The sequence below is a fragment of the Passer domesticus genome, chromosome Z (assembly GCF_036417665.1).
Source record: "Passer domesticus isolate bPasDom1 chromosome Z, bPasDom1.hap1, whole genome shotgun sequence".
NCBI lineage: Eukaryota > Metazoa > Chordata > Aves > Passeriformes > Passeridae > Passer > Passer domesticus.
In genome coordinates, this window is record NC_087512.1 from 53,037,543 (window position 1) to 53,055,985 (window position 18,443).

Consider the following 18,443-nt stretch of genomic DNA (forward strand, 5'->3'; position numbering starts at 1 on the left):
ACTCCAAGATGTACCCAAAGCTGGCCATCAGCAACAGGGGCAGCAACACTCTGATAAGGTATTTAAGAAGGAGAAAAAAATCCCTCACCACAGCAACAGCATTTCAAGGAGAGAAGAGAGACTATTTTCTCATTATCACACTGTAATTTAATTGGTAATAAATTAAACTAATTTCCCAAAATGGAGTCTGCTTTGCCTGTGATGGAAGTTGCTAAGCGATCTTCCTGCCCTTGACTCATTAGCTTTTTGTTGTTTTTTCCTCCTCTGCCTGTCTGAGGAAGGGAGGGATAGAGCAGATTGGGTGGGCATCTGTCATTGAGCCAGGCTCAAGCCCCAAATACAGCTTTTTGAGTGTTTTTTAGTTGTAGTTTTTGGTGGCTTCTGTGTGTTGTGCTAATTAGCAGAAGAGGATTTGATGCATAGGGAATCTGACTCCATGCATCAAATCCTATTTATTTTTCCCAGATGCACAGGGTGAACTCCTGGAGTGATGCCATTTTTTGCAACAGACAAATGCAGTCCTTGGATGCAGCAGGGGAGATATTGTCATGAAGAGAGGTGCTGCTGCACAAGACTCTGGTTTAAGTCAGATGCCAAAACAGGCTGATGATGCTACTACATGGTGTAACATTTAACTTATATAGTGAGAGTTTTTTGGACTGAAAAACAAGAGAATTTTGAAGAACGTCAAAATTTTCATTTTGCAAATGAAGATTAATAAAAATTAGACGCAATATTTTACATATATAAGGTGATACATGTAAAGATAAGGTCTATCTGAGTCATCAGAAGAATTTGTTTAATTTTGAATTATTTTACCTTGAGAATGGGTGCCTGAAATATGAGACTGGAGTTTTCCCAGAACAGGTTGCAGTCAAGTTCAGACCTCCCAATAAGAAATCTATTAAGCCTTAAGTCCATGTTCTTATGAGCAGAGATGAAACATATGGGCTTATTTGGCTTAACAATAGCTGTAGGCTGTGAGAGGAAACGAATGCTGTTTGTCAAGACAAGAATGGACAAGATGGAAAGAGGAATGACAACCCAAAGCTGTTAGTTAATCACTGAGGTCAAAGGAGGTTTCCAACAGGAATGCAGTAGCAAAAAGCTGACTGGTCTCATGATCACAGCTCTATGAGAAGATATATCTATGATGGTGACAGCAAAAATCCTAGAACTTATGGAGACAATGGAAACATAAGGTTGAGTTTCAGATTTGAGCACTCTTCCAAGAGTCCAAAAGTGAGCCCACCTGTGAAGTCAGGGATACTTTTTCTAAACTGTGGAGTCAACAAGACCAAATTTAATTGCTGTGTTTACCCCACTGGCTTCAGTGCAGCATTGATGGTCTCCACAGATAGAGGATTTAATCACAGTAAAATCTGTACTTTTACGTAATATATGCCTGATTTTCAGTAGAGGATGTATTTTTTCCCCTTGCTGAATCAGTGAACAAAAGCTTTGGGACTTCAGCCGCTGCAGTCATCATTCAGCTTTTTTGAACTTGCAGTGATGACAGTAACTGTGTTTAGACAAAAATTATTATAAAAAGTCACAACAGTTTCGTACAAACCAATGTTGTTTCCAAACAAGGAAACAGAAACTCTCAAGCACACCATCAAACACATGATTTAGCAGGAATAGATAAAAAATGTTATGAAAACTTATGAAGATGCCAACATTTTCCACCATTAAAGTGAATTTACTGCACCTACCTCTTTGACAAACCTAATTATCTTAACTGTCACTGTGCTTAAGCTATCTCATCCCAGGTTTTGGAAGATTTTATCATAGAATTGTAGCAGTATGCATGTGAATTATGAGCAAAAGCTGGTATTTTTCACACACAAAAAAAATTACCATTCTGTCTACTGAGAGGAGGCAACATTACGCTACAGATTATCACATTACCTGGATGACTGTATGCATATAAATGTACACCAGCACATTGTACAGGAAGTGAACCAAACCAGACGCATTTTCTTTAGAAGAAAGCAAGAGCATTTAATCTGTAACACCCTGGTGAAAAATTAAGAATGTGTGTTTCAGTAACATCACTTCCATATGGAGCTGTGCATTTGTACTTGGTGCTGCACATCAGTCCCTACTAAACTTGAGGGACAACATCCTTGACCAGGATTTTGAGGCCCAGTTTGGTGAGCTGTGACCATCCTGGAAGGAGGCAGCAGGCAGCTGGCTGCCCACCACGTGGCTGGGGCAGGCAGAATTATGAAAACAAAGGGAAACATCATGCAATAGTATTTATTGTGACTGCCAGGAAAGTACTACATTATAGCTGCTTTCTGTTGGAATGTCTCTTATTAAAAAAAAACTCTGAACAAGAGAAGTAAAATTATTTCAGCTTAGGTTTTATTTGCTTTTATTTTACTGGTGAAAGGGCAAATAAAGTTCTAGCTCCCTGTTCAGAGCATATTCCCTTCCCTTTGCCTAGTCTGCATGAAATCAGGAAGGATTAATTCTGGAAGTATGATTATTCACTGTGAACTAGACATGCAAAAATGAGGTAATAAAATCCCTAGAAAAAGTGTGATTTTTTTTTAAAGGAAAATACTTGTCAAAACCAACATATTCTAAAATTCAGGACAGGATCTGGCCTGCAATCTGTAGTCTAAAAGGCTTCAGTCTTTGGGACAGTTCTACCTGCTTCAGCGAAAGCCTAGCAGGGCAAAACACGTGAGGCTATACATGCCACATCTTAGGGAATAAAATGAATATACTTCTCTGTAGTTAGTATTTAAATATGTGACTCTGACATCTCAGTCCTTTCCTGAAGACAAGCCACTTCTTTTCAAGAGAAATGCCAAAATTCTGAACCCTAAAAAACTAAAGAAGAAAATACTAAAAAGAGGCTTTCATTTTGGCAACCAAGAGAACTGTATTTTTTTAAATGGCTGAAGGCAACTATTGTTTTTTTTTCCAGCCACATCTGAAGGCATCATTTCCTTTTCTTTAAGGACTCCTACTTCTCAAGGCAAATCCTGGATAAAAAACTGCTGTTGCAATGGTAAATAAAGGCAGAAATACACAGGTTTCTCTTCTCCTTTTCCATCAATCAACAAGGCACAACTGAGGCTCTAAGCAACCATCCCTGTCCCAAGCTAGACAGCATGCACTGCTGCTGCTTCCAGTGCCTGAACACTTTTTCTGGAGAGGGCAAAGCCACTCCAGACAGACCCAGAAGAGGACAGTGGGATGCTGTAGAGCATCCGCTTAGTGACACCTCATTTTTGCAACAAGGGTGTGCACACCCTTTTCGTAAAGTGGTGTATTTTCCAGCCTCAGAAAGTGTAACCCAGCATAATCTCAGGGGCTTTTTTTACACAGATTTGGTGCTGGGTATATGCCAGTGTGTCCATGTTACATCTCACAGCACACCCTTTTTCTAACACTCTATTCTTCTTTATGTTGAAATCAGGTAAGGAAGCTTAATAAAAGCCAAACAGTGTTTTAAATATTTATTTCTAAAATTCTTTATTAGTCAGCTGCATTTATTTAACATGCAGAATGCTTTGGTCTGAACAGACTTGTTTGAAATATAAACCACAGCTATACCACTAAATCACACTAAAGAGTTTTCTAGGTTATTTAAAACCTAAGTTCTTTCCTTTCAAAGTAAGTATTGATTTCTCAAGAGCAGAACAAGCCCACTAGCGTTACCAACAACATCTTCAGATAAGTTCATCTACCTGTTAAACTGCACACACTACCTATTAGAATGAACATTCCACTGTTGTTTGTTAGCCATGCTTTCCTGCTTAGACACCCTGCCCCCCTAAAATTAACACAAAATGCAAGGAAAACACTGCAAAGGAAGATTTATGACAGATCACAAGGACGAATGTCCACACCAAGTTCAAAGTGACTTTCCAAATGGTTGAAATACAATGATGCTTCTGAATGGAAATGCAATGTCATTCAGAAATTCCTTTGTGCCTAAGTGTAATGCCTATCATGCTTATTACTTTGTTTAAAGAAACAGTTTTTAAAACTTCTGTGCCTTGAACTGGACACTTAAATGATTCTCAGTAGTGAGGCTCTCCACTCAAAGCAAATATCACCAGGGCTAGAAGTCAACCAGAGACTGAACCTCCTGAAAGTGAATAAAACCCATGCAAATCAGTAAAGGCAAAGATTTCTCATTTCACAAAATGTAACCTTCTCCCTAAGTTAGGAAGGATATAAATTATATTTTCCTGGCACAGATACTAAGAAAGCAGATTTCAGAACTATCTCACCACATTCTTTGACATTCTTTGGTCATTGGACATTAGTAAATAATAACTTAGAGGAATTAGCTGCTCATTCTGGTAAGGTCCCATATGTCCATGCCATTACAGAAACAGCAGTCCTTTAATCTAATTATCATGAAATGTTACCTACAACTACCTCAATTACCAAATGCACAAATCTTACTTGAATATTTCACTCTTTTGTATTTGAGAGAAATTTTACACATTTAGGTTTGCAATTCAGAGTAAATAAAAACTGATAGCAGATGAAGAAACTACAGCATGCCAGATGCAACAGCTTATTCTCAAATCTCATGTGATTTATTGCTGTGCAAATCTAAATAATCTTAGGTGCCTATACCTGTATTGGAAGCGAAGGACAACAGGCATAAAGCTACATTTAATTTTGTTTCAGCAGAAAATTTTGCATCCTGGGAGGGGCTCAGAGCTGGATTCCTGACCTCTCAACACCGCAGACATGTTTCTGCTCTCTACTGCCATGCTGAGCACTGTGAGGAAGGGACCAGACATTTAAAGACTGGAGAGGATTTATGGCCTCCCATCATTCATTGGTTTGCATTTATTGATCAACCCAAAAGCATGAATGCAGCTGTCACTAGACAGGATTACAGGAAGAATGGCACAGAAGATCCCAGTGGTCTCTGACACCTCCCAAAAGAGTAGTGAAGGATTCTATATCCCTGTCACTCCAGAAGATAACCTCCTTCCCCATGTGCAACTTCGAGCTCAGAATACTGACAAAATACAAACTACTTTTTCTAATCAGAAAAAAATGTAGACCCCCCTGTGCACTGCAATGGTAACAAACCAAGACCATACTGCAGCAGCAGAGCAAGAAACAGAGTCAAGAAGGCCAGTGATGGACACATCCACAGTCCCTGCTGGAAGGGCCGCACACCCTGCTGGGTACACAGCATTTTTCATTCAACCTTTTTGATGAGTAGGCTCTTGTGGGGTCTTAAGGTCTTCTCTGTGAAGGGTTGTCAGGCTCTTTTCATGACTTCTGGCTGCAGATAAGAATTTTTGTAGGGGCTGTGTCAGAGATCATTTTAGCTGGTCTTTAAGGAAGGGATGTGATTAAGGGTTTCTTCTTGTGGTGGAGGTCCAACAGGGATGCCTAATGACCAGCCTTATTCTTCTGGTGTCACTATGTCCAAAGTTGCATGAAAGGATTTCAGCCAAAGGCCCTTGCCAAGTTTACAACACATTGGACACAGCTCTGAAACAAACTCAGCTCTCCAAGGTAGATTGTTAGTGTTTGAAAACAATAGTCCAGTGAATCACTTTTCTTTTGCTTAGCTGTGTCTTACCATATTAAATAATTTAATTTTCTTTGCCTAGATGGCAGACATCAGCTGTGTGATTTTAAGCAAATCAGTCAAATTGAAGACTGACAGAAAGCTATGAACTGGTCCATGACTTTTCATTATTTAGATACATTGGTCTGTATTTCATGCAGAAAGCAAACAATTCTGAGAAAGAGTAAAGAGTAAAGAGAAAAGGTCATGGAAAATAAAGTCCAGGAAGAACAGTAAGTAAAATAGTAATATAGTAAGGGATGAATAATTTACTCTTGAAGAGCCACATGCCCATTCTGTGTAACAATATATTGAGTATCAAACCTGAAGAGTGACAGCAATTCATGAACCTTTGCTTTCAACACACTAAAGGGTTTCTGGGAAAGACAGTGTCATCTGAGTTACAGATATAAACCTAGCTCTGGCATTTGTTTTTTGGGGAATCTGGCACAGGCTGGAGCATGGGGAGCTGTGGAGCCTAGGGCTTTTTCTTGCACATCTATGTGGCAGCGGGAACATGGGAGTAGAGGCCACCCTGACAGTGCCAGGCTGCTACCCATCAGCTCTAAAGCCTGAGGTGTGATGTGAGCCGCAGAGCACAGGTGCACCATGGAGCAGTCACAATGTGTGATCCTGAACTCCAATTACAGGGTTACAGACCTCAAAAAAGAACTGCAAAATAGACATACTTTGCTGGTTATTCCAATTTCTATTTACCAACTAGTTCACTTGCAGCAATGTTAACCCAATTATATCACTCATCTTATCCAATAGTTTGGAAAGTACCCTTATGTTATTTAAACAGTTATTTCTTCATTACCACTAAGAGGTAACTATAAAAACCTTTTGTGCATTCCTGAAACACATGCTCAAAGATCTGCTCAGACATAACTGCTTCAGTCTGCTCTTTCCTTAGGATTAGCAGAGATGGGGAAAATGCAGCAAGTCTGGAAAGGAAGAAGGTCTGCACCTGATTAAATAGGCGATCCTTCACAGACCCCTACTCTGAAATTAAGCTTAGGAAAGTAGCAGCTGAAACACCTCCACTGATAACACTAGAGTCAACTCATCACAGGAGCCATCCTGCAGTCTCACATGGAAAGCATTGCAAAAACATGTAGGGCTGGCAATGGTTATTTTATATTCAAGTGACGTACTGGACCTTATCCTTGCTGCAAATTTCAGTGACTACACCGGTATTTAAAAGCAAAGTATATCAGAATTTGTCTTTCAGTTGGTTCTCTACATGTTACCAGATTTTTCTTCACACTACCTGCTGAGACATTTCAAAGCTTACTAGAGATAGAAGCTTCTAATTTAATTTGTGGATTAATTTAATTTAATTTTTGACAGGTTTGCCCTTCTAGACATTCATTCAAAATTATTGCAAGGACTTATGCTTTCACAGAAAACCAGATGAATCCTTCAAAATAGTGAGATAACTCCTGATTTGTTAGGAATATTTTGTCTGAAACTATGTTGTTCTTATAAAAAAAACTGGCTTAGGTTTATCTGTTTGGTTTACCTGTAGGCATGTGAACAGCAGAATACTTAATTTACAAATCAGGGTATATAGTAAGTGGCACTACCCTGCTGCACCATTTGGAGGTTGGGAGTTGTGGAAAGCACCCAACATGAAGGGGAACCACCCCTCCATCTGTCCCTGCACAGGAAATAAAGATGCTGACAGATCCCAGCCTGTGCACCTCTGGACCAACATCTGCACGGGCAGGAGAAGGAGCAGGGCAGGAACCTCCCTCGGGTCCTGCACGTGCTGGTGGGAACCCTGTAAACCTGAAGAAGAAGCAGCCACTGAGAGGTGGAAGACCCTGTCTGAGGAGAAGGTGTCTTTGCAGCAAGCAACTCAGTTCTCACTAGGCAGGGAGCTGGGGTATCTGTGGTACCTTGTCTGCCTGCAGCTGTGAACCAGCACTTGCTTGCTTGTTGATCCTACCTTTGGATTTCCAATGAGAAACAGAGTCATAGGGAGGGTTTCAGAAGCAAAAACTGGGACTGACATGAATAAAATATGGGAGGTAAACTCTGATTGCACAGATCTCCTCTTCAGGACATATGCTGCATTATTTTTGTCTTCTACCTTTTCTTTCTTCAGGAAGTTCTTCAGTTCTTTCTTTCTTCAATTTCTTTCTTCAGGAAGAAGATGTAGGGAGTCAGTCTGCTCCCTCCAATTTATAATTTTTCAGACTATTGAATAATTTCAAATACATTTTACAAGAAACTAACATGTTAACAAACATCTCTCTCACTAGGTGGAAAAAATTAAGCAGCCAGAAGACGAGATTTTTTTAGTCCTGTCATCAAGGAAAACGCTACAAGACAAGATATTCTGTGTACAGCTAGATGCTCGTGTGGTGCTCAGACTAATGGTACTTTAGTGAAGCACTCAGAACTCAGGAAGAAAGAACTCTTATTTCTGAGAGACATGGAGCTGTCAAATTTACCTTTTCTGAATTTGTTCAATTATTCATCCTACCAGACAGCCACAGGCGCAAACTTATTCCAGGCTGGTTGTATCTGCACAGAAAACCATGTTGAAATTTTTGTTGGCAACAATGTTCCATACCATATATATCAAATCTTTATGGAATTTTAGATTAAATATTGATTTTTAAATGAAGGACATATTTTAACAGATTTTATTGCTTGACTTTCCAAGTTCCTTATAAAAAACTCCATCATTGTGTCACACAGAAAGATATAAGAACCCCAGTGAATCAGGCACAGTCAGATGCAAGGAAAAGGATTGCAGCTGTGATAATTTATTATACCTATCTCTACAGCTGTTAGATTTTGCTCACTCAAATATAATTTATATTGTATTGCCATAAAGTATGATAATAACTACAGAATATGATAATATTTTATAGACAGGAAACCACAATAGTAAAACAAAGTGACTTTAAAACATAAGGAAGAAAATATTCATGTTTACTTTCTGACAGCATGCTAAATTTCTGCTATTGCTGCTCATCAGATAGACTCAGGTGAGCAGAGTATTTGGAAAGGCACATTTCAATAACGAAATGTACTGTTTGTTAACACTCCAGTTGCTGCCCATCCTTACTATTGCACAAGAACTTGTGTCAGAAAATAAAACAAAATCCTCACATCCAGCACTGTTCACCAAACAGTCAACTTTGTCAATGTCCAGAAATCAAACTACCATTGACTGTGTGCTTCATTCAGGCACCATCTAACACTGCTCCTAAAAAAGCCCTTTTCCCCCACTACCTGAACCAAGGAGACACTCTGTTTCTTATAAATATCTGGTCTCATTATTTCTAGCTAATGAAGTAAAATCATGGACTCAAATCTAATGAAGTGGGGAGGTGCTGATTGCTGGAAGCATTACCTTCGACATTTACCTCTGCCAGGGTTTGGCTCTTCCAACATGGAAGTCTGTGTAAAGCTCAACTGAAAAGAAGGAGTGTGTGAAATTTTAAGTCTAGGCATTTCCTGGATTTGTTGATAGAAACAATAAAATGGAGGTGAAAGCCTTCAGAAAGCATTCTTCACATGCCAGCAAACAAGTGTGACATCATGTAAACCAGTCATTCAGAGACATAAAAATAATCAGAAAAGAGTAAATGAGAAAGGAGAAAAATGGATTCATTACAATTTCCAAAAAATCCACAGTTTCTGACATTTCAGGGGATCAGTTAGGGATCTTGAGAGATTGAATTATTCACTCAGGCTACCAGGGCCACAGAAATAGATCCACCAAACTGAAACAATAACTGATTAATTTCTAGGTAGCCAATTTAAAAGGGATCAGTGTCAGTCAATCTTAGTTTATAACAGCTCCGTGGCATGTCAGAAATCTCCCCCCAAAAGGAAAGAAATTATCTTACTGTTTTTTCAAATCACATCATGGGGATTCTGGTAAGTTTCCATACAACCTAATGAAAAAAAAATGCAATTTTGCAAGCAGTTGTTCTGCTGAAAGGCTGCTATCTTAGCCAGTCTAGTACTATGAAATTGGAGGTGCAAAATTGCATAGGGCTACAATAATACTACTGAGTAATTTTTTGGCAATTGTCTTTCTTTTCACAGGTTCCCTTGTAATTTACTCCTGAAGTCAACATCTCTTTATTCCTTACCATCATCACTGATGCATGAACAGCAAGACACAAGGAGATAAGCCTGTCCTTGCTTAGTCTTACAGTCACACTTGGCTTAGGAAAAATACTCCTGGAGGTCTGGATAAAAGGATTTCCTTAGGCTTTAGTAAATATTCTTCTGGAAGTAGTGATGTCTATAAAGGTGGTTCTTTTTAAATGTAACATTTAACCAGATGCCTTTCAGTCCTTAGTGAAATACTGCAATGTGTGTCTACACTGCTATCACTTTATCAAGGCTGCACAGTTTGCATGAGGGGCAGCAGTTACCTGTGGCACTCCTGCAGTGTCAGTTAACAATTCTCCTCTATCCTTCCATGCACAGCTGACTGGTTTTCTACTTTGGTATTTCTTCCAGGGCAATTTCTGATACCTCCTTAGTCTTCATCAATTCTTTTTGACTCTGTGGCACCCAGCTGGTAAACTTTTACTGCTTCTACACAGTATGTGAGGATCTCAGGATACTTTAGGAGCTCCTCCAACTCAGAAACCTTGAGAGCCCTGCCAAGCTCATATAGCAGCATGTGCTTTTTGGAGATGCAGATTATACAGTGTGTCCCATAGGAACCGTTATTTGAGTGCCCTATCCCTGCATTATAGTTTGCAAAATACATGCAGTAAAAATTATTTTAATAAAAGGAGTAGTTGCAGTTTAAGGTCTGAGATAAACGCAGTTGTTTTCCTTTGTTCGTGCTTATTAATTGCTAACTTTGTGCTGGCTAACATACAGAAGTGTGGCTGTCTAAGGACAAGACTCAGACCTTCACAGAGCTTATTTCCTATGCTATTTCCTCTTAAAGGAGATAGCCAGGCCATCACCAAACAATGCCTCAAGAATCAGTGAATGAGGCAGATAGACTCAGCCTTTGGACAGGTTCAGCACTCTTTTCACACAATATTTCCAACAATCCATCTTATAAATGAAGGTGCAGAAAAATTGCCCATCTCCCTGCGATGAATTGGGAAAAGGTCAAATCCTTGAGTTCCCAGTCAGTTCTTAGACAGCAATTTCCCTGGAAATGTCAGTCTTTTGGACTAAGTGTCAACTACTGACTCAAACACAGCATAATATGGCATTGTATTTGTGGTGTGCTGAGAGTTAAAACAAGTGATAATAGTCACTTTCATTGTTACTTCCAAATGTTTTCCAAAATTAATATTGTAGTGATGTGTTTTGAAAACGAGCGTAGGACAGCTTACTTAGATGAAAGCATAATAAAAATAGTAACAATTAGGCAAATATGACCCTGAATTTTGCTGCACTGGACATTAACTGTAATACAGTAAATCTGCTCACTCTATTTCCTCTATTAGTGATAATAGCAAATACAATACCCTCATTTCCTCATTGTTGATGACAGCATTGCTGGGCTCTTTTGACTGTAACTCTTCTTCAATATCTGTGCTGCAAGAGGAACCTTGTACTCAGTGGAAAACAGATCCCAAAAAATGTTTTTGAAAAAATAATTTTGAATCAAGGCACTGATAAAACAGGTTAGTGTGATAATAAGTCCCACTCTGTTATGCTCCCCAATAACAAGAAAAAATAGTTTAAAATCTGTCTACAACAAACATGAAAAACAATCAAATGTAAGCTTGCAATATTATGAACTGACTCATTAAGAATGCCTTCACCCTCTAAGCAGATTATTCTGTGTATGGAACCATTACTGATCATTGCTTCAAAGACAGCACATTAGAAACACAAATGCATTTCTCTCCCAGGCAGGGGCAGTGCTTTGACCAGTTTCTTACACAACTTGTCAATTTACCTACTTGCTTATTTGTTCTTAACAGCAGTGTGACAGAACAATCTGCCAGGGCACTGATCAAGTACCTGTTAAAACGTGGTCACCAAATGGAAGAAAGGCCAAGACAATTTCCCAGCTTCCATGGAGTCATCTCTGTACATGATGTGTTAAACCATCCCTCTCCAAGAAGATTCACCTTCAAGCCTCAGAAACAAATAGTGAAGAAAGAAACACTTTGTGCCTAGACTCGATCAAGTAGAAATTATTTTTTATTTCATGAAAACCCAACAACAATGCCATAGGATGGACAGATGTTGTTATTTCTTAATATAAGTCATTAAGTTGTATGCCATGCCTCTGGCAATACTCCCAGTTCAGGGAAGAATGAAAGTAATTTTCCTGCAAAATACATCCTGATATCAATCCAACCATCAGTCCTTGCCTGCCTTCACTGTATTATAAGATATAATACAAACAAACAATAATTCTTCCCTTATTTCATTCCTCCTCTATGTCCGACACTCTGCCTTGTTATACAGGGTTTATTGTATGTGTGATGCATGTTTATTACAGAAGTCCTTTTAAAAAATATTTCTAGAACCTCTTTATTCTGCAGTCTAATACAACCACTATCAAAGTAGTGTCTATGCTATTTCAAGAAGTTATGAGCCTGTAAAAAGGAGAATGGCAAACTGGACCACACTTTGAGGGAATACAGTACAAAATCATAATCCTTAGCAAATTCCTTGTCTTCTAGTATCAGGCATTGGTCTTCAGCAACAACCACATAGTTAAAGACATACTGAATCTGGCCTAAACCTGCAAGTTTCTGAAATTCCACTTTCAAGCAAACATACAGAACACTTGACAGAAGAATTTTACATTGCCCTTTCTTTCCCCATCAGAAAAGCAGGCTCTGGGGGGTAGTCTTAGGCCAGAACAGCGGCTGTTCCTTAACTTCCTCCTTATGGATAAAAACACTTATACCAGGAACAGACTCAGAAAGCCACTCTCTACTGCCAGAGGGAGGAGGGAAAACACTCAGGATTCATCAGTGAAGGGGGAGAAACCTGAAGGTACAAATGCCTCTTCTATTGAAAAGAAAATCCTTTGTAAAATCTTTTAAAGAGAGGAAGTCAATGTTCTTCAATATCTTCAATCAAGCATAGTATTTTTCTTCCTACATAGCGTATTCCCAAACTTTGCTACTATTTTCGACAAGTTTTTTCCTCTGTTGTAATACCTAGGCATCCCTGCCATTCTCTTCCCTTAATTTTGACTTCATTTTCTACAGAACTGATCTCCATGTTTCTTCCCAATTCTTATCCTTTTTTATGGTGTGCCTTTTTAGGCTTTGTTAAGTATATATTGATAATGTAACACATTCACCTTGTTCAAAATTTTAGGAACCTGTGACAATTACACCTCAAGTTCACCTTGTAGCTGGTGGCTAAAACTAAAATACATTCGTTGTCTCTATCTCCAGCAAGAACTAATTCAATGACTGTAGAGCAAAAAGGAAATCTCTGCATAATCTTTATCTCTTGCACACTTTTATTTGAATGCCAAGCCCCCCAAATATCTAAATAAATTCCCTTGAGTCTTATCCTGTCTTTAGAAGTCTGATTAGCTCATTTGGCCTAAGCTCTAATTGTCAGACACACGAGTAACTCATTGTAAATGTGCTTGCAAGCTGCATATTCATAAGTAGGTTCTTACCTACTAACATACAGTTCATTATTGGACAGATCAAAATTCCCTGAAATTGATAGAAACTTTTAATCTTAATTTTCTCTCTCTAATCTGCAAGTTGCATAAGTGCCTCCAGGCTTTGGCACCATACCTGACAGTTCAGCATGCCCCTGTGAATTTAAGATGACAAGGATCTGAACAGAAGTGCAGATCTACAATGAAGCTTGAAGCAGTAGAAAATTTAAATTGAAAAATAGAAATGGAGGGAGTCCCACATATAACTTCAGGAAAATATTCCTATCTAGACAAGATAATGGGCCATCTAAGAAAATAAATTACTGTAAAATTTGATGGGAAATTAATTTAGAGACTGATGGATGAGTTCAAAACTACATATAGTACATATACTAGTAACTACCCTAAATACAAAAACTAAGATTTATACTTAATTTCAAATTTAAATATATTGAGAAGAGTAGTTTAATCCCCAAGAAGAAAGTATTCCTTTTACACTAATGCAGAATAGGTAAGAAGGAACAGAATTATTTTAGCGACAAATATAAGATTTTAAAAGTACACATTAAAAAAAACCCAGTGTAATTTTATAAAGTTTAACCAGCTAAAAAATAGATGTGTGTTCCTCTCCTAAAAAAGAGTACAGTATTCCTTTTTTGACCAATCTTTTGAGGACTACTTGGACACCAAAATATCAATAACTCATTCTTCAAGATACCCAGTGAAGATCTGGCCTCATCTGCATGCAGAAATTCACTCACTAAAAAAAAAAAAAAAAACCCAAAAAAACAAACAAAAAAACACCCCCAAACCAAACCAAAAAACACACAAAAAAACCCCACCAAAAACACCCAAACAGAACCAAACAAACAAAAAAACCCCAAACCCAAAAAACCCCCAAACCACCAAACCAAACAAAAAAACCCAAAAAAACCCAACAAAACTGCTACTAGAATAAGTGTGCAAGAAGACCACACTGCATGCAACTCATTCCCTGAGAGGAGAGAAATTACAACAATGTTCCAAGGAAAACTGCCCTCAAATGCCTCCTCTTTAGGCATGAAACTCATTCATGAAATCACGAGATTCCATCTCATCTCCCTGTGCTGTCAGATAGCAATAAAACCTCTCCACCTGTTTTGAACACCCCAGCAGAAGAGCTAAAGGGATGAACACTGGTTTGACCTAGTTTTGTATAAGCCTTTTATCTTATGAATGAAGCCATCTCCCAGCTTGAAGAAGAGCTAAAGAATAATAGAAAGGGCAAAAATGGAGAAGGGAGGAAAAAAAATGTAATGTGTTCCCTCTGTGGGCAAATACAGTCACTGGCTGGGAACTCCAGATCAGATATAAATAGCAAAAAGTAAAGTCATTAAAAAAGACTAAATTAATGTGGAGGTCTACACAACAATACTGGTTTTGTTATTTTCTCTGATCTTGGGATTACAGATGTTTGATATATTTATGATGGTTTGTGACATGAAGATTGAGATTAATCTTCTGTGCGATACTCTGGCTGCTTGATTAATTCTTGGTAAGCTAGTTAGAGCTGGGCTCACAGGTATTCAGGTATTACAAACTCCAGACAGACTTAGAAGTTTTATTGATTATTCTGTTTTTTTAGTCCATTTGCTTTAACAATTTCAAAGGAAATTAAATAAAAAATGCTTATGTGCTTTTAAAATGCCAGTCTATACTTATTAAATTCTTTAGAAGTGTCTCATAAAAACCTTTGCCGTATGAAGACTTAATTCCTCATTAACGACCCACTGCAAGGACAGATCCATGACTATAGCAACAGCCCTGAACAGGGGCCTTATAAAACATTTAGCTCAATAGAGTTCAGCAAAAGGAAGGCTGGATGCCGCTTTTTTGAAGTGCAATTTATAAAAATCACAAACATCAAAAAAGCCTATGTGGTGCCTGAAGGGTATTCACTGGCATTGCCTATTGTACAAATTGTACAAACATTTGGTTTAAAGAATGATCTGTGGATACATTTCCTTTTATTTTGAAAAGATTATTCGACTACAGCAGCATTTTCCAGTTTCTAACTATAACTCTTGTCCTGCTCACAAACACCATTCTGTCAAGTTTATAGCCCCAATCTATCACAGTACTTCAGCAGGGCTGCAAAACTGGGAACTGCCACTTCCACAGCTTTTCCAGCTTTGGCTTAGATGTCTGGTGTCAGCTATAAGAGCAGAAGTGAATATAGCTCATCCAAGTTAGGGATCTACTACAGGGAACCCTAGAAATCCTAATTTTTGCTTATATAAAAATCAGCTTTTTCATTTTCATACATCACTGTTCCATTGATTTCAGCCAGGCTATTATAGCTCATAGAAGTTGAAGATTTTTCTTTTGTTCTGGCTTTAAAATAAAGAGCTTAAATCTGAAACATGTTTCAGCAGAACTTAATAATCATTTTTTATAAAAGAATATTAAATAACCTACAGCCATTTTAACCGGAGCATTTCAACAGAAAGAAAAAATTAGTAATAAAATAATAATCTGAGCCAATTTTAAAAGTTTATACAAATACATTATGTTGTGCTGTAAAATACATTATTTAGATTTCTTTGGATGAGACTGATACAGAGACATCACATCATTCGGAAGGGACCATGAAGCAAACATGCACGGTCTTGCAGTATGTGCAGTTAGTGTTGTGAACACAAGTTCTCACATCTTATTTAGTGTGAACAGGCTCACAAATAATACCAATAGGGGCTTTTCACACTGAGGTATTTTGTTATCATCCCAGGCAAATATGACCAGATTGCCCTGCTCCTTCTGATGAACAGAATTACTGCCGTAACCAGTAATCTCCTCATCTCATCTCTGGATACCTTCTATAGAGGCCAGTAACCACCACCAGTCCATTTCTGAGGACAGCTTCTTTGACACTGAATTTCCATGGATGGCCTGGATAGAACCTGCCTCACCACTAACATCTCTCAAATGAGCCCTGCAGGGTGACCTCTCTTTTCTCTTGTCCCCTCTCTTCTGTACTGGAAGTGAACAGTACTAACACACTGGACATTGGGCAAATTAATTTCTTAAGTAGTTCCCCAGCATCTGATTGCTGGTTTGGAGAACAACTGGTGTGAAATCAGATGGAAAATCCCCAAGTGACTACGAAGCACAGAAAATTTACAGAAATACTGTATGTGGACATTGGAAGCCTTCCTCAAGAATGTGTATGCCTTTCTCTAACTAAAAGAATGTGAAATTATTATATAAAAAAATCCAATGTTTAAAAAGTACAGAACATAAAGAGGAAGAAGGTACATTAGAAACTGCACAAGCTACTGGCAACAATTATTGTTCTGCTCTCTCTCAACAGTATTGTCATTGTGATTGAAGTGCAATTCTTCAAAGTGCCACTGATTACCTTAAAAATTATTGGTATGGAATTAATTGTAAGAGGAAACCTGTGCACACTGTCTCTTTCACACACAAGTATTTATTGAGCCACTGTGGATGAAAGATCAGTTGCAGAGCATGAAATGCCAGATAATACTCACAGAAACTGCCTCCAGGATTTGTTTGACAGCATCAGCAGCATCTCTTTCACTGTAGTACCCCTTTTCCACAATCCTACAGAAAAAAAGCAACACAATTAAGCACCAAGGTGAATAAACAGTGAAGGTAGATGCTTATTTTCAAAAATGAGGTAGCAAGCAATCAAATTTAAATATGACCAGGACAGTGGAGTGTCCCCAAGAGACTAGAAAATAGCCCTTTTGCAATTTAAGTTACCCTTGATTTCCAGTTAAATGAAATCCAGGAGGTAAGATATCAACGGGATAAGATGCTCATAATATACGTACATGTTTAATTCAAAGTTTTTGAAACTTTCTGACACTCAAGGAATCTAAATTACTGAAAGACAAAACTATTCAACACGTAGGAACTGTTTTTTTCACTTTTATATTTAACTTAAGTCCCTCCTCCCCAGTTAGTTAGTTAGTTAGTTAGTAGACAGTTATAAAAGAAAAGCACTATGCTATGCCCAAACAGATCTCAATTATTCAAGGGAAAAGGCTGGTGTAAAACTCTACAAGTTTCAAATTATTCCTCAAGTGTGATGGGCTGAACAACTGTCTTTTTTCCCTCAGTAGAAAGCTGGGGATGCTATATGCAAAGATATACAAGTTTTTTACAACTAAAGCTACTTTTTTTTCTTTTGGAAAAGCTTCTTTTTCTTAAATATTCAGCAGTACACACAGGTTTGCATGATGATGTACAAGTTAATAAAAGAAGGATCTATCATTAAGATATTCTAATACTCCATTTAAAACACTCAACAGTGTTTTTATTAATGTTTTTAACTGAGCATAGTACTTGTGAACTACAATAATTGTCCCTCAGAGAGTTACTTAAAGGTCAGATTTTTGATCTGAAGTCTTGATATTTTTAGTGTATTAATTTTTCAGAGCCCAAGAAAACATAGACAGATGTTGTCTAGAAACAGAACCTGTGGTGCCTACAAGACATTTTATAAAATTATGTTCTGCAAGCAGACAAGCCAGTTTTATGAAACAATATCCTAAAATCCCCATGAAGCAGAACAGCAAGGAACCTTTAATGTCTGAGGTCACTGGAAAGACCTTCTACCTCAAGATCCATAAAAAGGCTGTGCTGGTGGTAGGAAGGCTACCCTTCTTTCTCCCCACTACTCCTGCTCTGCACTTTTTATCACTTCCTTTCACTAAAATAACAGATTAATGTTGAGTTACCATTAGTGCAGCTCCTCACAGCTTCACAAAACTGACAGGAAAGGTGTGAGTAACTACATATGAAAAGCATTACTTTATACTCATTAGAGCATCAAGTGATTAGAAGTACGAAAAAATGCAAAGATAGTACTCCACCAGAAACAGAGGCAACCGGCGTGGCACTGTGGGAAGCAGTCTACACAGGGATATTCCCAGTCAGCTGCCTTTACCTGACCTTTACACTCATTGTGTTCACAGAGCACTGAGTCTATTCATGTGGCGGCAATAACAGCAAGTAATCCCTCTCAAGTAGCTCTTCTATTTCATCATTATTTCTTTGCTGCATAAGTGCTTGGGATTATTTCTAGGAGCTTGTTTGATTTGGGTTCTTTAGGATTTTTGGCAACCCTTTGACTGTCATGCCATATGCACTGCTTTAACACCTTTGCTTTTTTTATGCCTTCAGCCCTTCTCCTATTTTGGTCATCTGATTACACCATTAGGGAGAGTTTTACTGGAACTTACCACCATAAGGGGAAAACAAAGCAAATCT

The 18,443-nt window shown here is 38.2% G+C and overlaps 1 protein-coding gene across 2 annotated transcripts in view; it reads right to left on the reverse strand.

Annotated features, from left to right (window-relative positions):
• The window catches only part of CAMK4 (calcium/calmodulin dependent protein kinase IV), a 140,903-nt gene that overhangs the window by 29,419 nt on the left and 93,041 nt on the right, over positions 1–18,443 (reverse strand). For both annotated transcript variants that reach the window (XM_064404953.1, XM_064404954.1), the window contains one exon: positions 16,697–16,769. In XM_064404953.1, coding sequence (XP_064261023.1) covers positions 16,697–16,769 — 73 coding nt within the window. The remainder of the gene's footprint in view (positions 1–16,696; positions 16,770–18,443) is intronic.